Below are 21,540 nucleotides of genomic sequence, written 5' to 3' on the forward strand. Positions count from 1 at the left end.
ATTTATTACTAGCAGTAACAGCAAGTCCTGCTGTCCTTGGAAAGTAGGTTGAAATATTAGACAAGGGCACAACACTTAAGACTACAGGCCCAAAAAAAGGGCAAGAAAATTAATAAATTGTACACTTTCATGCTTCTACATATATATGTAACTTGTATGCTTAAATGCCTTTTGTACATATACATGTATGTTTATGCAACTCCTTACTGAATAGTATATTTCAGAAGAAAAAACTTTCTTATACATAGTATTTTGTGTAAACATGGTGCCTTCATTGGAAATTAGTTTTGTTTTCTTTTCTATATCAACTTTAACTTTTGCTCTGAGGGTTGCTCTGGAGCAAGTAATCACATAGGCGATGATAAATAAATAGAAAGAATTTCTAAAAGCTTGTTGAGAAACAGCGATGGAGGAAATGGCCTTGTAAGCTTGCAAACCAAAACGCAGTGCAAAAATGAATACAGTAACACAGTTATAAATACTCAAATATACATCAGCCTTAATATATGTATGCTCTATATACAGTAGTTTAAACAAATTGGAGTTTGTGCTGTGTGTTTATTACTATCTACATATTCAACGTATTAATTACGAATGATGTGTAGTTTTATGCTATACACTGCTTTGGAATTTCAAAATTTAAATTTGTGAAATCTAAAGTGTTATCAATGAGCAGTGCCTGAATGCCATAAAGGAAGGAGTAAATTAATAGCTGAGCCAGTCCACAATAAATCTAAAGTGTCATCTCTATTTGAGTTTAAGGAACAGGATCATCAGAATAAAAATTTGCTAAAGATGAAACAATATCATCAAGTAAATATCTGACCTAGAACTGAATCTTGTTGCAAACCTTTAGTACTTTGCAGACTAAGGTGAAGTGAATATCACTAATTTTCCACCCTTATGCAAATGAAAGGTTATACAGTACAATGCAGTGTTACATTAATACATTTAATAAATAAATTCATGGCAGTAAATTCATTGACACTTCATTTCATTAATGGCAGTTAATGAAACTGTTTTCTTACCATTAGAATATTGATGTGGAAATGGACAGTGGAAAGAGTGAGACGCAAAGAGGAGAGAAAGAGTTTTACAGTGGTTTTTAATAATTATGAATGTAAATAGATTCTGATTGCTTGTAAATTATTTATTTTTAAAATTAAAGGGAAAGTGATGACTCTTGCTCGTTGTGGCTAAAAGCTTTAAAGGTGGACCAAATTTAAAGCACAAGATGAGGAGAAGTGACAAGTAGAGGTTTCCTCGTGAAAACAACTTCAAATACACTGAAGGGACTTAATCAATCACTAAGTGGAGCAGTACTGAACCAACTCTGGACGTCAGGTGCAGTGTCAGCCCTGCTGATTGTTTTGTGTCTTTGTTACCTTAGTTTACTATAGAGTATACCATTATACAATCTCATTTATGTATTTAGTTTTACTACTTAACATAAAGATCATATGGGGCAGAATGGGAGTAGTGCTTTCTAAGTCACCAAAATCCTGATGTCTTCTTTAAAGTAGTGGCTTTCAGGTTCAGTTTTATAATTCTGCACTGCTGCAGGTTTATACTACAACTAATTTCGCAATTGGTAATTCATTTACTTTTAAATATTCTCATTATTTAGTTTTCCATCCATCCATCAATTATCCAACCCACTATATCCTAACTACAGGGTCATGGGGGTCTGCTGGAGCCAATCCCAGCCAACACAGGGCACAAGGCAGGAAACAAACCCTGGGCAGGGTGCTAGCCCACCGCAGTTATTTAGTTAGATAGATAGATACTTTATTAAACTAGTATCTAGTTATCTGTCCTACAAATAGAAATTCATACCTATAGGGTTTCTCTTCTTTGTCATGGCTTTAATTCCTTTGCTTTTACCATTTTGTTCTTAAATGTATCCTTTATATCCAAATGATAAAAAGCAAAGAGCAGTGCAGACAGAATTCCAAACAACATTTAGTGCATTCATTGCAATTATCATTTGTCTGCTAATTTGGAAACATTTGATTGTTCCCCTTTAGCATTCAGCAGTCAGCATTTGGTTACAACTAAGGGAGCAAACTCCCTTAGAAAATGGTGTATTAAAAATATAATGGCAAACCAAACTTAAGTATTTAATATTTAGAATTTCTTAAAATAATAGGGAAAAAGGACAGCTCAATATATCATGAAATAAATTAAAAGTCAGAATATAAATAAGTGCTGGGTGGTATACCGGTTCATACCAAAAAACGTTTTTTATTTTTGTTATGATATGGATTTTTCTTATACCGCAACACCGGTTTAAATAGCCTAAACAATGTTCGGAATGTGGAGCAGCAGGAAACTGTTTGGGGGGGGGGGGAGGGGGGACCTTTTACACTGCTGCACCGCTAAACACACATACGACGGAGTACATGTGTCAGTGGAGGTATTGAATGGTGAAAATGGACAGAGAACATTCTGAAACTGAAGCTGTAGCAGACGATAAAGTTAAACATGATGACACAGAAGAACTTTTGCTGGAAAAAGGAGTCACGTCTGTTGTCTGGAGATACTTTGGATTTAAAAGGTTGGATGTGGACCATTATGTTCAAATGTGTGAATACTGTTTCTATACTACTGGAGAATACTGCAAGACAAGTTGTACTTGTTTTATTTTTTTCAATACTGTATAATGTACCTGGGTACTGTGTAATAGTGTGACGACATGTTGACTTTATTCTCAATATTTCCACTTTAATCTCGACACTTATGACGAGAATAAAGTCGACATTTCTACTTTATTCTTGCCGTTTGTCGAGATTAAAGTCAACATGTTGACTTTATTCTCGTAATTTGTCATTAAAGTAGAACATCGTAAACTAAACTTAATCTTAAAATGAATATTTAATTTACTACATTTTCTCAAACCCTGTCATAAGTTATGTAGCACATTAAATGCTTTGTGTTAAGTGTTCCCCGAGCCATGTTAATCACTACGTGCTTCTTAAACCGACTTCCTCTTGCACTAAGAGGAGGCGCAGACAGCACACAGAAAACATTGATTTCATGATATTCCTGCTCCCTGAACATTTAGAATGCTAAGATAAATACTTGATATCACTTTCATGGTGAAATGCATTAAAGCATGTATTAATCATGTGGGGGCACAGTGGCGTGGAGGTTGCACTGCTACCTCGCAGCAATGGGGTCTCGGTTGTACCCTGCTTTGAATTTGCATGTTTTTCTGGTGGGTTTACTCTGCGTGCTTCAGTTTCCTTTCAAAGTCATGTAGGATGGCGGGTTTTGTTCTGCTATATTAACCCTGCTAGTGTATGTATTGCTCGTATTCACCCTGCGATGTGCTGGCATTAAGGATTTGCTCCTGCCTCGCACACAATGCTTGCTGGGATGGGCGCAACCCAGAATGGATGGCATAATTAAACATGTATAATGAAGATTTTTTTTTCAAGTTCTGAACACTCTGTGGTCTAAGTTTATAACTAGTTTTAATTTCACAAGGATGTTTATCGTGCGGCGATTGGTTATGTGGAGAAAGAAAAAGGAAGGATAGGAACTGGGGGTTTGGTATGTCAGACAGAGACAGCGCATGCAATAAAGAAAGCCAGCTCAGAAGAACATCCATTGAATTCTGTGTTCTTGTCTCTGACCACCAGATCACGAACCCAATCTTTAAGTTAAACCTGTGTGATACCCATTCATACATTCAGTTTTATGGAGCCTCGTCACACCTGGCATAAAGTTCTCTACACTGAACGTACACCTGGGGACCTCTTACTGCGAGGGAGCAGCACTACCGCCTCACTACCGTGCATGTTTAATACCTGCTTTAATGCATTTCATGATGAAAAATTATCTTAGCATTCTACATTTTCAGAGAGAAGGAATATCATTAAGTGAATGTATTCTGTGCAGCGATCGCTGCCTCTTAGTGCAAGAGGAAGTCAGTTTAAGAAGCGCGTAGCGATTAACAACTGGGTCGGGGAACACTTAACACAAAGCATTTAATGTGCTACATGACTTATGACGGGGTTTGAGAAAATCTAGTAAATTAAACATTGATTTTAGGATGAAGTTTACTTTACGACATTCTACTTTAATGGCAAAATAAACTAGGAGAATAAAGTGGAAATGTCAACTTTAATCTCGACATATAGTTTGTCTTTTTTCTTCACTGTGAACATATTTTTTTTTTTCTTCACCGTGGCTCTAATGCGCCTCCATAGGGCTATACCACAAACAGCATTATAAATGCAAGTTGCAGTTTTATTATTTATGTGTATAGCTTAGCTTGAAGCAAGGTCCATATTAATGCAGTCTGCCTTAATGATGGTTCAGTTGGTAAAGATGTCATCACCAAGTTGCACTTGTTTTATTTTAATTTGGTGAATACTGTGTAATGCACCTGGGCTTGAAGTCTTGGAAGTAATAGTATTATTACTGGAAGTTGCACTATTATTTATTGTATTGTTATTATTTATTAGTATAAATATTATGCAGTTTAATGATGGTAAAGTTGTTTAAAAAGTCACTTTAACGTGTCAGTAGACAGAGATTGTTAATATTAACAAAGTGTAGTTGGTTTACAAAAAATATTTACTATTTACTCCTTATCTAAGACATGTTCAGAGAAATTCAACTTTTGACAAGCACCTCTCGATATTTTACTAAGTCTAAATGCCTCTTTGGATGGTTGGAAATATGTTGTCAAAATTTTAGTTTAAGTTGTTTGCAAACTTTGTTCAATAAAAAGGCTCTATATTTTGAATGTATTTGTCATGCAATGTGATTCCTTTTCTTCATTAGTGCCACTCCCTTGAACTATCACTTTATGGGGCCATGCAAACCTGTATTAATACTTGTGTGCACATTAAAATGTTTTTTTTTTTTTTGTACAATTCTCATGACAGTGGAATAGGTTATTCTTAGCTAGTAATTGCAGTGGAAAATGTGGTTAACATCCACTCAATGCATGGGAAAAAAATACCGTCCAATACCGTGAAACCAATATAATTTTTAAACATACCATGATATAGAATTATGGTCATACCGCCCAGCACTAAAATAAATAAATAAATAAAACCCATTATGATAACAGTCTCCTAGGACTGCACTAGGAAACCACTGTTCTGAAGTGTTATGCATTTTATATTACTACTAGACATTAAGCCCGTTACAACAACGCGTGCTAGAACAGTAGTCCATAAACATTAGTAGGAACAGTCTAAATTAAATGGCAAGGGACCTTTTACCTCATTAAATTTTTTCCGTAAAATGCTAGTAATTTTCTCTGACAGTAATACTGGCTTTGTTGTCCGTAATATGCCTTTAATTTTCTGTCACAACAGTGGGCAATCAGCAGATTCTCCCCAGCAACTGATGTAATGTGCGCGAAAATAAATCTACTTTTACTTTACACTTCACCGGGCCAAGCTTCTTAATCGCAAATCTGACATCCTCAGAGTGAACACTTGCACAACAATGGGGAAGCTGGTCTCCGCGTCTCAGTACCCGATTGGATTTTTCGCGTTTTCTGTTTTAGGTCTTACCTCATTTACCGAAATCCGATTGGATCTGCCGCACGATATTTTATAGGTCCCGCCCTCTCTGTCTTGTGTGACACGTCAGGCGGCCTTTGAAGCATCTGCTTTGAAGCATCCCACCGTGCCCCGCGCATGCGCACTTCACCAGAAGACACACACACATGGACACTGGACGCACACAGGGGTTTTATTAAAGAGGATTACTATTTATATTATTATATTGGTCATTGTGTACAAAACTTCTACAACATATCTACCACTTTGACAATTTTCTGTAACATTACTGGCCAAAATCTGGTGTTAAAAAAATTCATATTTAAAAAAAAAAATCAAATCACCAGTCTGTTACATCATGTGCAGCATGTAAGCCTTGATCCGTCCATTTCATACTGTCTTGAAAACTACAGCCTTCATGAGTATTTTTTGTGTGAGTGAGAAGTGTTTAATGGTTGTGGACGGAGCAAACCCCATTTCTGACCAATTTTTATTTTAGTGTAGAAATGTTATTTTTGTTTAGCAGGAGAATTAAACTTCCTAATTGTAAAAATGGATAATCAGTATGTACTGTATTATGCATTAACATTTATAAATACATTGTCCAGGGCCCAGTTGTTCAAACTATTTAATCGGGATAAAAATGATCTGGATTTTGAAATCCCTTGTTTTACTATCCAGGATCTGGTAACTCATTTTACTTTCATGCTGGTTTTTCAAAGCAACACTAGACTGGATCACTGTTATCCAGATACAGAATATTCAGGATTACCAAATCCGGTTTACTAGTGCTTTAAATGGAACCCACAGTGTAGCCTACTGGCTATGTAAAGAACAACAGGCAGACCAAAAATACCAGTAGCCAAATAGCCATCATGCGTGTTACTTGGAAGAAACAGAAAACACCACAATAAACAAATATTTTTCCACTTCATTTATAAACAGCCAGATTACATTTCAATCTCACAAGAATAAATGAATGAATGACTGAAAGAATAAAATATTTCCCCACATATGCACTGTGGTTATTTTTATATAATTGTAAAACAAAAAAGTCCAATAGTCAACAAAATAAGGAACATTTATAGTTCCTCATTGGTACCGAGACCAGCTCTTTCAATTTCTGCTTTTAGGAGTTGGATTTCCATTCTGACTTTAGTTTGTTGTAGTTGGATAAGGAGGAGTTGTTCCTTTGCCAGAAGAATCTGCACTTCTGTTCTTTCAGTTTCTCTTGTAAGAAGCACCTCATATGCGTCACCATCCAGGTTTGGAGAATGCTTACGCTTTCTTTTTAAAGGTTCTGTGACAACAGCTGGCTCTATCTGTGAGGATCCACCTTCTTCCTCAACCACTTGACTGAGATTGAGGACAAATATTTCCTCTTCATTAGGAAGACCAGGCCCACCCTCCTCTGTAACCGTGGGCTCACCATCGACTTCAACACCATCAATTCCATGCAGAGCTTCTGATTTGTCACCACCAATAATGTCAAGGACAATGTCAGTACACTCACCCCTTCTTGAAAGGCTTGTTACCCGTTGTGGGGTTTTTGGCCTCAGCAAGATCCTTTGTTACCTTGGCTTCCATCTTAATATGACTGGTTTTGTGGTTCTTTTCTGACCAGCCCCTATAGCATTCACATTCTTGGTGATGTCCTCCCAAATGTTCTGTTTGCATTTCTTGGTCACTTCTCTCCCCTTTAATGAACTGAAGTGTCCTACTATGGAGGAATAATGGCACAGAACACAATCCAACAGTGCATGGTTTTCTGCCATTGTTAAATTAGGCCCTTTTGAGTCCATGGTTCCATCTCTTTTGTGTAGCTAATACTGGCCCTGTGCTTGATTGGGGTAATTCAACACATGACAAACCAGTCAGCTCGTTGTTGCTTAATTGGTGTGTGACCAAATAAAATCACCAATTTTTGGCATGGCAGGTGTCTTTCATCGCTACCACAGGTTGGGAAGGAGAAAATACTGTGCAAAAATGTATGCTGAGCGTGCCAAACCACTTGCGCAATACGCTACAGAGGAACTGTATGCCCGTTTTTGCTTTGGGAGGGATGATATCAAGTACATTGCAGACCTTGTCAGGCCAAAGTTACAGCACAAAACCAAAAGGAATCATGCTCTGTCTGTGGAGGAACAGTGCCTAATTGCACTGCGCTTTTATGCCTCTGGGACTTTCTACAAGGTTGTTGGTGACAATATGGGAGTGGACAAATCAACTGTTAGTAATGTGGTGAAAGCTGTCTTAGTTGAATTGGCCAGTCTGGTCAATGAATTTGTTTAATTTCCCAAGGATGACCAGATGGCGCAAACTAAGCGAAGTTTCTTTCTTTTAGGGAACATGCCTAATGCTATTGGTGTTATTGATTGTACTCATGTGCACATTCAAGCGCCTCATGAAAGGGAGTGGCAGTATGTGAACCGAAAAGGGAGGCACAGCATCAATGTCCAACTTGTGGCCAATGCTGACCTCATCATCACAAACTGTGTTGTCAACTGGCCAGGGTCTGTCCATTATGCACATATCCTGAGGGAGAGCGCACTATACAGAAAGATCCAGTCCAACCGACCAAATGGCATAATATTGGGAGACAGTGCTTATCCACTCCTGTCATGGCTGATGACCCCTTTTCCAGTTGCAAACACACCTGAGCAGGCAGGCTTCAACTCTGCACATTGCAAAACAAGATGTGCAATTGAGCACTTAAATGGAGTCCTGAAGAGGCGCTTTGCATACCTTAGCTACTTGCGGGTGGAACCCAAGGTGGCATGCAATATAATACTAGCCTGTATTGTCTTGCATAACATTGCCACCAGGCGTAATGTTCCTCTTGATGACATATATGATGGACCTGAGCCTGATGAAATGCAACCAGAGCAACCTCCAATGTTCGCTCCAAATGAGGGCCAGACTGGACGTGTGATCAGGGATGCAATTGTAAGACATTACTTCTGACTGATGACTTGAGTAATAGTAATTGTCATTTTCATTAAAATACAATGGACAGTAGAGCTTTTTGAGCTTTGAGATTTTGTTTGAGTATTGATATTTCACAGGGATTTTTTTTCCTTTGACTATACCAAAAGGCTTCATGTCTTATTCCCTACTTTATTTACATTGTCACTGTCCTAGTTCAACAATTGTCCAAAATATAAATAGATGTATACATCACCTGCAAACATACAGTAGCTTTTTTGATCAATTTTCAAGTTTTATTTTATTGTGTGCCAGAAATCCACACTGAATCCACCTCTGTGTTGGGATCAGGATTATCCTGATTTTTGGGATCAAATGTGTCCCAATTCATACACAAACTTTTGAACAACACAAAAGACTGTTTGATCCTGATTAAAACTGAGATTGGATTAGGTGATCTGATCTGATTCCAGAATCCCTCTTTTCCCTTTGAACAACCCATTTTCAAGATTTAATCCAATCTGTTATCCCAAACCCCATTGGATTACATTTGAACAACTGGGCCCAGGTGATCTTTGAATCTATTAAGATTACTGGAGAAAGGCATAAATGCATTTGTATTACTTTCTGATCTGAGGTTAGTAACAGGATAATCTAATATCAATTAATGAACTGAGCATGTATTTTATAATGCCATATTTTAAAAGGCAGATGTTATTTTTCAGTTCATTGGGACTGCAAGTTGAAAGTATAGTTTCACTAGATAGATTAAATGGCTCCAAGTCCACCAAAATATCACCGCTCTGCATGGAATTTCATGTACCTCCTTTACCGATTCTTCCCTGATGCTGGCCATGTAAAGTACTTATCTATACCATACAGAAAGGAGGATTCAAAAAGCTGTCAAGAACACTGAAAACAAAATACAAGTTGCCTGACAGAGTACTACAATGCTGGTGAATCCAATAAAATGAAAATGCATATATTATGCAAAAAAATAATTTGAAACCATTATAAATGATGTAAACCACAAACCAAAATATGTATAATATACACATGTACATGTATTATGATCAGGACTTGCGCTGTAATAAATCAAGAGATTTGTTTTTCCTTATATAAAAGTCAAATAGAGAAAGATGGTGAGGGGGAGAGAAAGCGTGCAATGTTTATTTACAGGTAGGCAAGATGTTGGACTAAATACACACAATGGAAATGCAAATACAAGTAGAGGAGATATAAAACAAAAACAGTTGGAAAAAACACCATCTGAGATATTCTTTGAAGCACACCTATTCATGAAACTGTTAAATTATTGGGGAGAAAAACGTTTTAAACAGGGATTACATACAATGAATGAAAAAACACAGTAAGAAAAATTGTGCTTGAGTGAGCAGTGTAAACATCGAATAATGATAATAATTTATTCTCAGATTTTATATGATTCCTACTAATTACCTATTTCAATTCAAAAGCATACATTTTCCTGTAAACTCTGAAGTGACAATCAACAAAAGCCAAGACACTAGGAAAAGTAGAAAAAAAAAACAAGAATTGATCTAACGCAGAAATGTTTCACTCATGGACAATTGTGTATAGTATGTTCAAGAGTAAGCAACGTAGTCCAGTAATATTGCTATTACTTCTTATAAGACAGATACGTTTAGCCAAGGAGACTTGCAATATGTGAGATGCAATTGGCCTCATTTCTGGATCCTTATCCAAGACTTCTTGTACCACTGGGCCGCAAATGGATGGATACATACAGGTGAATTCTTAAATTACAAACATTGGATATATATACTAAGGACTGGGTGGTTAAAAAAAAAAAATAAAAAATTCTGTACGAACTTCTAAAAAAAACAGCCTCTGGGATTCCAGTTCTAAAAGGCAAGCCTGATAACAGCCCACTGCTTTACCAGGTAGAGAATTCAACACTAAACTGGTAGTGCATGATAGTACTTCTCTAAATAATGTAATAATTATCTCAGATAACACCACAGGGCATTTAATAGGTGCCCACGTCACATGACAAGAAATAATAATTTCCTCTCACTTCTTACATCTTAATTTCATGTGCAGGAAATGAACTCTTAACCAACACCAAGTTGTTACTGCTTATTCTTGGTCTGAACATCTTAAATAAAAAATTAAAAATTAAAAAAATGGATAATGTCAGACATCATTTCTGATGTAAACATCAGAATTATCCAACTCAAAACCTGAAAGAATGTTGGAGGGTTTACCCATCATTTATTTTCTTCCACATACTATAAAGTAAATGCTCACAACATACCAAACATGCATTTTTACAGAAACAAGAATGAACTTTTGAATTGAAGACAAGCTTCCCTACGCATTCTTTGTTCATCAGTTCTGCCTAGTTATAGTTAATTCACTGACGACCATCTGTTCCGCGTGGTATCAACATTGCACATTGTGTGTTCTGAGAAATGTGTAGAGATTAGATATTAAAGAAAGATGTGAGAAAACATTACTGAGTGGAAAATATTCCTTGTATTTGTGCATATCCAAGGTGCTTCAACAAACAAGATCGATTGATTTCGGTGGTTTAACAAATATTTAAAGTCTTCAATTCAAACAATCAATTCATTTTAATGCACAAAAATATTCAAAGTCTTATATTCAAAAACACAATTTCATTTTAACACTCTACCATAATACACAAGCAGATTTTCCAGTAGTAGTTTAACTGTATTTTACTTATAATAAATTCCTGGAAGGTATGAATGGATATCAGACAGGTGGATTATGCAACACATGAAACTTGAGATTTTTTCATGGACATTTTGGTACTGTTGGTTGATTTTTAGTCCCTGACATGTGCTGTATCAGGAATTTTGTTATCCTGTATTTTGTTTTCCATTAAAATAAAAATAAATAAATAAATAAAAGACATTAACTATTTTTCTCAGCCATCACCACAAAACAATACAGGGTAAATAACAGTTACAAAATAACATTTTTAACTGGAATATCCCTTTAATGTATCTGAATATTATTTGTTTGCCATATCATGTTGACCTAAAGTTAATCTCTAAAAAAGTATGAAAAGTTTGCTGTTCAGCAATCATGAAAAACTGTGTGTATTGAAGTGCCTGCCCCATTTACAAATAACTTTGACTCTCCTCTGATGGAAAGAGTGCCAGTTCAAGGCTCACTCTTTACTTTGCTGTTAATGCTGCTGGAATAGACCGCAGTCCTCCATGACATAATGTAACATGATGTTATGTTATGTTATGTCATGTCAGGATGCGGGCAGCACGGTGTCGCAGTGGGTAGCGCTGCTGCCTCGCAGTTGGGAGATCTGGGGACCTGGGTTCGCTTCCCGGGTCCTCCCTGCGTGGAGTTTGCATGTTCTCCCCGTGTCTGCGTGGGTTTCCTCCGGGCGCTCCGGTTTCCTCCCACAGTCCAAAGACATGCAGGTTAGGTGGATTGGCGATTCTAAATTGGCCCATACTGTGTTCTTGGTGTGTGGGTGTGTTTGTGTGTGTCCTGCGGTGGGTTGGCACCCTGCCCAGGATTGGTTCCTGCCTTGTGCCCTGTGTTGGCTGGGATTGGCTCCAGCAGACCCCCGTGACCCTGTGTTCGGATTCAGCGGGTTGGAAAATGGATGGATGGATGTCAGGATGCTGGTGGGATAGTTGCATTACCACAACAAATGATACTGCCTGGACAGATTCCAGAGAACCAAAAATAAATAGATAAATCTTTCTGTGACTTTAGTGAATTATATTAAAAAAGACCTCCTTAAAGGACAGATTAGAAAATTCCAATTATCTAAACAAGATAATCAGGGCAGCACTGCTCACATTTTTATGAATTAAATCTCCAGGCTACTTACCAAATTAAGTACTACAGGGAGCTGGATCCAGTTCTTGTAGTGTACCAATGAGTTCTGGATATAACTACAGCTTGGAATAAGATGCAAGTCTTTTACAGGACACAAAAACGTGCTTATGCACCAACACAATGGGAACAATTTCGACATCTCTCCTACCTTAAATTAATCGTTTGAGTTAATAATTCATTTTAGACATTTTTTTTAAAACAGTACATGCACTAGATTATCTTTATATTGTCATGTTCATTTTATTTGGCCGATTCTTCAAAATACATAGACTTGTAAGTTTGCAGACCAGAAGTTAGGTAGCTTATGTGTAAAGTACAGACCCAAAAACAACACCAGATGTTATATTATAAAAGTCATCAGAAACAAAGGCTGTGTGTAGTGAAACCTAGGAGAACTAGAACTACAATGCAAAGCAAAGGTATCCCTTTGTCGTTCACGAGACTTGACATGCCAGTATTTGTTGAGACATTATGTAAAAAGGAAATGAAGAAACATGAAATTTGGTAAATTGTCTTCTGATATCCTGTAAACAGTAGTTAAGACGGGGTGGATATTTTGAAATAAAATGGGAGTGTATATTCAGGATTTGCTGATGACAATTTCCTTTTTCCCCCATTTTCACCATTATATTTCCTTTCCATTTTTAGTTAAATATTTTTGTGTATTGTCCGTTTTAACTTGGGCATTATTTTTTTTTAGAATAAACTCAGTTTTAATTTATTTCCCCTATCTTTTAAAGTTCTCAGATTAACACAATCAATTTTGCAACAGAAATTATTTTTTACATGAAATATACCAATACAAAACACACTGACCCTTCTATTAATACATAATGCCAATCTACAAACAAAAGTGATGCTCCATATGGCCACATATCCCCAACTTCTGATATACCAAAAACAATGAAACAGATATTTATCTTAAGAAAATGAAATTAATTCTGCTTTTTAACTTTCTTCAAAAATGTCTTTAATTAACACTATACTAATACTGAGTAGGGCCTACTTTTGCTCTCAGAACAGCCTCAGTTCTTCACGGAATGGCTTACACAAGATGTTGGAAACATTCTTTGGGATTCCAGTTCATGTTGATATGGTGTAATATCATGGTGGAACAAGCCATTTGAAGAAAATTGTGGCCATGAAGTTATGCATGCAGTCAGCAACAAGACAGACTGTGGTCTACAAGCAAAGATTGAGTGGTATTAATGGGCTCATCCATCCATCCATTATCCAACCCGCTATATCCTAACTACAGTGTCATGGGGATCTGCTGGAGCCAATCCCAGCCAACACAGGGCACAAGGCAGGAAACAAACCCCGGGAAGGGTGCCAGCCTACCGCAAGGCATGCACACACACACACACACACACACACACTAGGGACAAGTTAGAATCGCCAATGCACCTAACCTGCATGTCTTTGGACAGTGGGTGGAAACCGGAGCACCCGGGGGAAACCCACTCAGACACGGGGAGAACATGTAAACTCCACGCAGCAGCACTACCCACTGCGCCACCGTGCCGCCAATGGGCCCAAAGCATGAGAAGAAAAAATTTTTCATGAGAAGAAAATATTTCCTACACCATTATACCACCACCAGTCTGGACGGCTGACACAAGGCAAGCAGAATGCACGGATTCATGCTGTTATTGCCAATGACCAAACCACCTGTGTGCCTCAGCAAAAATCAACATTAATCAGATGAGGCTACATTTTCCCCAGTCCTTAGCTGTCCAGTTTTGGTAAGCCTGTGCCACTAAAGCCTCAGCTTTCTGCATTTGACAGACAGGAGTGGAAAGTGATGCTACCTTCTGCTCTTGAAGCCGATCTACCTCAAGGTTTGATGTATTGTGCATTCCGAGATGCTCTTCCCCTCAGCAAAAATCAACATTAATCAGACGAGGCTACATTTTTCCCAGTCCTTAGCTGTCCAGTTTTGGTAAGCCTGTGCCACTAAAGCCTCAGCTTTCTGCATTTGACTGACAGGAGTGGAAAGTGATGCAACCTTCTGCTCTTGAAGCCGATCTACCTCACGGTTTGGTGTATTGTGCATTCCGAGATGCTCTTCTGCTCACCACAGTTGTACAGAGTAGTTATCGGAATTACTGTAGCCTTCCTGTCAGCTTGCACCAGTCTAACTATTCTCCTCTAAACTCTCATCAACAAGGTGTTTTTTTTGTCTGCAGAACTGCCCTCACTAGATGTTTGGTATTTTTAACACCATTCTGGGTAAACTGATGAGACTTTTGTGTGTAAAAAAATCGCAGACGTTATGGAGATACAGAATTAATACAACTTGCCCATGTTTCGCCAATAATCCTGCCACAGTCAAAATCACTATGACAATGTATAATGTTAACATTAACTGAATCTCCTGCTCTATACCTGTATGATTTTATGCATTGCACTGCTATCACGTGATTGGCTGATCACATAATTGCATGGAAAAGCAGGTGTATAGGTGTCCCTGATTATTTGCTAAGAATGCACACTGTATATTGTTAGGCTTTAGCATGGCACCTTCATAATACATACCCAATAAATGTCCCAATGTCTGCGATCCCCTCACCCCCCCCCCCCCCCCCCCCCCCCCCCCCCTCTTTTTTTTTTTTTTTTTTTTTTTTTTTTGTACGACGATTCCCTCTAATACCCACAAGCAGTTTATAGTCGGTTACCCTGCATATCTAAACCTTCCGTGTCTGTGTGAGAGTGAGTGAGTGTGGGTGTGACTGCAAGTATGCTCCGTGAAGGACGGCTAGTTTCTGTCCATGTATTCACTGCAGCTGATTTAAGCTTGGACTACCCGCGATGCTTAAATATAATAAACGTTTTCGAAAACTTATGGCCAGCCGCTAGGTCTGACAGTATAAATTTAATATGACAAAATTGTTATTATACGAAACACATAACGATAATAAATGCTTGATGACACTTTTAAAATGAGTCTAGTCCATGAACAGAACAGATGGCATAACGCACCATGGATTTTTTTTTTTGACTGATCATACATTTTAATCTATAAATCGCACGCCTAAATTTTCTCTTGGGGAGTCATATGACTGCCACAAAGGGGCTTGTTTACATCCGGATTGAATAAAATGGCTTGTGTTCGGTTTGAAGGACAAGTAATTCAACCAATCACAACCGAGCGAGTAATAGATTGATATTAAAGGAAGCCAAACAAATAAGACAGAGGAAGATGGAGGCGGGACTAATTTATTGGGCTAGCCACCGGTTCTACTACTTCAGCGACAAAATTCCGTGAAAATATGGAGTCTATTAATAATTATGACGTTCTGAAAAAAATACATAGTGAACACTACAAACATGACAGTTGCCTATGCTTCTACATAAATTGGAAGATTTAACTGTGAGGTGCAGCAGTAACGTTAGTTTGTACGATTTAAATTTAAAAACAAAAATTTAAAGACAAAACAAAAATATTTAACGCATGCAATAAATTTACCCGACTTGTAAAGCGCTCTGCAGTAGTGGAAACACATCTATCATGGTAAATAAAAAACACAAAACTTGCAAGTTGCAACCAACCACCCTCGCCCCTTTCAGCATTACAAAATGTATTACGGGTCGACTCGTATGTTTACATCCGAAAAACTAATTCAGTAGTGTAACCACTCTGTCATTTTAACTTGTATTATTATTATTATTACTTATTTAACTTCTTTAGGCCTTCTGCTTCACGATAAGCCCATGCTTTCATACAAAACATGAATCCAAGCAGGTCAGTATCACCGCTATCTGGAGGCAAATAGTGGAGTCACCGCTTGCAAATTAGTTTCTGTTTAGTCATCCCTCTGGTAGAGTTTTGGGGCGGTTTTATACCCCCTGGAACAAGAAGATGGGGTTCGTGTAAGGGTCTTTTTTAGCTTAAACACGCCCCAACACGGATCAGGCAGGTACACTTAAGTTTCGATAAAGAAATAACAACACAATTATGAAATTTTAATTCAAGTACCCTTGCTTTCCGTAAACAGAAAACTTGCACTCGGTCAAACTGCCTATGTCCTTAGTGTTAAAATAATCACCAGGACTTAGCTGTAAATAAGTCAATACAATTACATTAATTTTGAAATAAGAAATGAACTCTGGAAATAGTGATCACTAAGATTCACGCCCACCCCCTTCACTGATTCACCATTTGTATTTCTGTCAAATTTTGTGTTCTCGATGACTAGGTTCTAGACTGATCAGTCACTGGACCACATGACTTTGCAGTCCTGTTCCTAATGCGCAGCAGTTTCACCAGCGCTGCTCACTTGAAAATGTACCTTGAACAGTACTTAATACATAATAAGCTTAAGAAAGCTCTTATACAACAATGTCAAATATAGTCAATACGTCTGGTTTAGTTTTTGTTTTGTATTTTGTTTTTTTACCTTTCACCGTTGTCCACCAACACTCCACCGGACTGTGAATGATTTCTGTTCAACGCCATCTTCTCGCTTTTTTTCTGGCAGCGAATTCAAGGGACTGCGGGTCTGGAGGCTCGGCTCGCCACTGACAGTCCCACCCCTGACGCACGCCGCCACTGAGAGCCAGCCAATCGGAAAGCTCGATTTTGGTGACGAGTCTTCCAATGCTGAAGCAGCTGTGAATCGTGTACACAAAAGGGAGGGGCGATCCGAAATCCTGATAAAAGATGGCCGTCTGAGCTGGGGGAGGAAGTAGTGGCGTAGCGATAACCCGTTACGGATTTTCAGGTGTTGTAGGTGTTCTTTATAGCCTCTTCTCTCAAGACTTTCGCCGCTTTCTGTCTAACAATGTTCAGGTATTTGAGGTTCTATTTGAGGGAGATTTATTATGCTACAACATGGAATCACAGTCAACGTACGCTGCTTAGAAGAAACGCGCCTCTCATTCGTTCACGGTAAAGGGAGGTGCAGTGTTGTATAAACTGACACAAGGAAAGAGTGTAGCTATTTGCAATGAACTGAAGCAAAAGCCATACGCCATAAACGACTGAAGCGATCCTGCAAGGGAAACCAAAAGAAAATACACATGTGAGTGCGCGTTATTTAATAGTACTACTACAGCAACAGCAGGAACCACCTAATCCAAATGCCTTTGTTTGGATGCGTTCAGTAAGGAAACTGAATACACCAATCTCTTCTTCCCCAGACCTACAGAAGATGCCTATTTAAAATATGTAAAAATACACGCCAGAAAACTTGATTAATACTGTACTTGTTGGGTTGGTTCAACCCAAGATGTTAGAACCCTGGAGAAGGTTTCGACGAGAACCGCAATGAGCCCGATAAAGCTCGCCAATCCTTTCCACCTATTTACGACAAAATAACATTAAATTATGAAGGCCACTAAAGCCTCACTGTCAATCCCACAACTTTGGAATTTATTCGATGTGTGTGCTTCTCTGTGTGAAGGAGAATTTCCCAAAGGTTATGCGACGTTTACCCGTAAAAACTTTTAAACTGTGCCTCCCTGTACTTGTTGAACTCATTCTACAGTAACGTTCGATTCATCGTTGTAATTTCCTTTCATAATTTTAAACACTTAATCAATTTCCTGTTAATGTCGGTTTGTTTACATTGAAAAGGTGCAGCTCCTTTAATCTTTCCTAATAACTAATTGTATGCGGTCCTGAAATCAGACTAGTGGCTCTTCTCTTGACTTTCCCTAGCACTGTTATGTCCACACATTTGTGCTATATAATCTGTTAACCTTCTTAATGGCTACTGAACACTGTCTTGATGTTGACAGTGACGTGTTCACTGTGACTCATACGCGGTGCTTGCAATTTTCAGACCTCGCGATGTGTATTCAAATCTAACATGTTTTATTAAATTTCATATGCTGCAAATCTAAACAAGCCTTTTTGCTGTCCTAGACCCTCAAGTAATGATTCAGAGCATTTTAGATTATCTGCTAATCCAGCTGTCATCTGCAAATTGAATAAGATTGTTCTTTACATTCCTATCCAGATTACTTATGTATATATTAAAAATAGTGGGGCCCTAGCACTGACCCCTAAAGAAAGCCACTCTTAAAATCATTCAGTTCGGATACAGTTTCTCACACCATAACCTTCTGCTTTCCTTTGTTTTAGCCAATTCTGCACCCATCAATACACAACACCCTGAACTCCCACCTTTTATTTGATGCCCAAACTCTCATATGGGACCTTATTAAATGTTTCCTGAATGAGTCACTCTGATTTTATTTTGTGTTGCTTCTTCATAGAATTACAGCATGTTCACATGGAGGTGGTTGTGTTTTATTGACTGCTCAGTAAAAGTCCTGTTATTGCCATGAGTGTTTCTATCTTTTCCTTAGAGAAAAGCCAAGCAAATTGACACCTTTTATTGGCTAACTAAAAAGAACACAATATGCAAGCTTTTGAGGTAACTCAGGCCCCTTCTTCGGGCAAGATGTAATCATTTTGCTTGGCTTTTCTCTGCATTCATAATGGCTAACATGGTGCAACACCCTAGTACTATCTTTTCCTTAATAATTTTTTCCATTAATGTACCAGTGATGCATGTTAAGCTAACCAGTTTTGTGATAAAACTACATCCAAATGACGGTTCTTGCTGCACATTCAAATCAAAAAACTAAGGAAAAAAATGCACCAAGGAAATAAAATGTAGTTTGGAATGAAAATGTTAATGGTGATATGCTTAGTTAGTCGTGATTGTAGTTCATTTGACTTAATGCCACAAAAGACTTTCAAAATAGGAATTTAAAAGCCTTTTAAATACTGATATTTGTGGCAAAGTGTTACAGGGGTATCAGTGGGCTGTATCTTCCAGGGAGCACATGTAGCTTGATAAAATGGTTCTTTTTATCTCACAGCCTAATACATTTCTATATATTGTATATCTGTATATTTTATATATCTCTTTACGTCTATCCCACCCCTTTAAAAAGTAAGGTGGTGTACGTGCAAGATGTAAGTTGTGGAGTGTTCAACATAAAATAATTGGTTAAATAGGTGAAACTTTTGGGGAGCTGAATTCATAATAATGACAGTAAGGCGCCACAACAGTTAGCACCAATACTGGGGTTAAATCCCTGGATTGAGAGAGTCTGCATAGAACTTGCACTTTTCCCCAAGTCTATGTGGATTTTGGTCAGTTTTACCCCAGTTTTTCATCACATCCTCATTATGTGTGGTTAAATGTCAACTGTAGATTGGCCCCAGATGGGTGCATATCCAGTTTTGATTAATACCTTGTCTCACTTATGCAGAGATGGACTCAACCCTGAATTAGACTAACTAGGTGTGGTAATTAATGTATGAATCTACTGAAGGTGAAAACTAGCATGAGTAGTACCTGCTATCCAAATGAGCTGAATGAACTGAATAATCTTGGTATGTTGCATTTACTCTCTGTGATATTGTCTCAAAATCTAAAAATGCAAGCCCACCATCCATACCTGAGCAATTATGGTTAAAAATATTAGAACCTAAATATGTGGAAAATCATATAAATATTCATATCTGTTTATGTGTATACACTGGAATTAACTAAAACATTGTGTTAATTATTAACAGAGAATGCAAGGTGTTATGAAACCAACCTAAATCACTACCCCTTAGGACTGGCGACAGTGTGTAGTAGCTCCAGATTTTTTTGCTGCTTAGACTGTTCTAATTCATTTAGGATTAGTTAGGTGAATAATTAGAAAACAGATTATTGCTTTTTATTAATACTGTAATGTGCTAACATTCCTATAATGATAATGTTATTTTAATAATATAATATTCAATAAATATGTATAAATGTATTTAGTTTTTATGTTAAGCATCTATTTTTCTGTTGCAAGATCACCCCCACGTTTTTTCTAAAGAAGTATATGCTTGGTGCCTGGCAACATTATAATTATGTGATCACCATTTATCAGCCACCAATTAACGTTAGTGAAAACCCTTTACCCTGATTTGTCCAAGCAATGTACAGCACTGAGTGTATCAGTATTTGTGGCAGTGTGAAGCAAGAGACTGATTTCCTGTGCTGGGCTGGTTCCTGCCTTCTGCCTAGTGTTCGTAAGATACACTACAATCTGCTGTGTCGCTAAATTGGATTATGCTGTGTCAGGAAATTAATTTAAGTAACCTTTCTTTAATTGCATGTGCATTTTCTACTTATAGATGACTCATGTTTAGTGTTAGTAATATACAAGGGTGGGCAAAAGTAGCATTACTGTACAGTTTGTATGGGAAAAGACGTGCTGCAGGTTATGATCATTACAACATCTTTATTAACCCATTAACCTTATAACTCAAAAGAATGTCACAATGGCACAGTGCACTTAGGTATAATCTTGTAAGTGCTCAAATTGCTGGCCTTCATTATTTACACATTCTTGTAGTTTACTTTCTACACTCAAGCACAATTTAATAGTAATATGAAGAAGACAAATCCAAGTCAAATAATACAAATAAATAATGCAATAATAAATAATACAAGAATAAACTGAGTTTTGTGTACTCGCAACTGTAAACTTACTTTAACCCATCCCATATATCTTTTTCAATATGTATTTTTTTATTTTGCATTTATTGTAAAGAATTACCACGGTCAGAAGTGGCACTTTTTGACACGGCGCCAGGAGTATACTGTCAAATTCTTGACACAGAGCACTTGCATCAAGAACAGCAAAGTACTTTGGGTGTTAGTATGGACAGATGGCCTTGTTATGGCTGCAATGAAAAGTGAAGCAAAGTGATACCTTTTATTGGATACCTGAACAGATTACAATACTCGGCCCATTAAAGGTGTCATGTTGCTTCGCTTCTCATTGCTACCCTAGAAGCTGCCCTAGAGGCATGGCCTTTTAAAATAGTGATTGGGGCTAAGAATTACAGGGATACCAGTGGGCAGTATCTTTTAGGAAGCACATGCTGTTTGATAAATAGGTTCTTTTTATTTCATGACACAGTTCTATCCCAAAAACACCCACACACAGCACAAAGGAGGAAGCAGAGGACAAAATGCTTAAATATTAGTGAAAAAGGCACTTCCCTTGACTTTTAATGCGGATTTAACAGCTTTGAATAAATAGCTGCAAATTCACTGCACTGATGCATCAGAAATAAGGATAAATGTCTTTTCGATGGCTTAGATTTTGGTTTAAGCTCAGACTTGGTTAAGAAAAATGTCCAAAGGCTGGATGGCTTATTGACTAAAGACACTGTCTGAATATTAAACTGTTTTAATAGATACTGTAGTCT

General features: G+C 37.7%; 2 protein-coding genes across 3 annotated transcripts in view; one reads left to right on the forward strand and one right to left on the reverse strand.

Annotated features, from left to right (window-relative positions):
• Window positions 1-16,876, reverse strand: part of wbp2nl (WBP2 N-terminal like) — a 49,488-nt gene extending 32,612 nt beyond the window's left edge. The window contains exon 1 of one of the 2 annotated variants that reach the window (XM_028815327.2): window positions 16,724-16,876. In XM_028815327.2, the coding sequence (XP_028671160.1) occupies window positions 16,724-16,782 (59 nt within the window). In that variant the 5' untranslated portion in view covers window positions 16,783-16,876. The remainder of the gene's footprint in view (window positions 1-16,723) is intronic. The other variant, XM_028815328.2, reaches the window with a different exon arrangement.
• triobpb (TRIO and F-actin binding protein b) overlaps window positions 1-21,540 on the forward strand; it is a 287,315-nt gene that overhangs the window by 167,258 nt on the left and 98,517 nt on the right. The gene's annotated exons all lie outside the window — the stretch shown is intronic.

Source organism: Erpetoichthys calabaricus, chromosome 12 (genome assembly GCF_900747795.2).
Source record: "Erpetoichthys calabaricus chromosome 12, fErpCal1.3, whole genome shotgun sequence".
Lineage (NCBI taxonomy): Eukaryota > Metazoa > Chordata > Cladistia > Polypteriformes > Polypteridae > Erpetoichthys > Erpetoichthys calabaricus.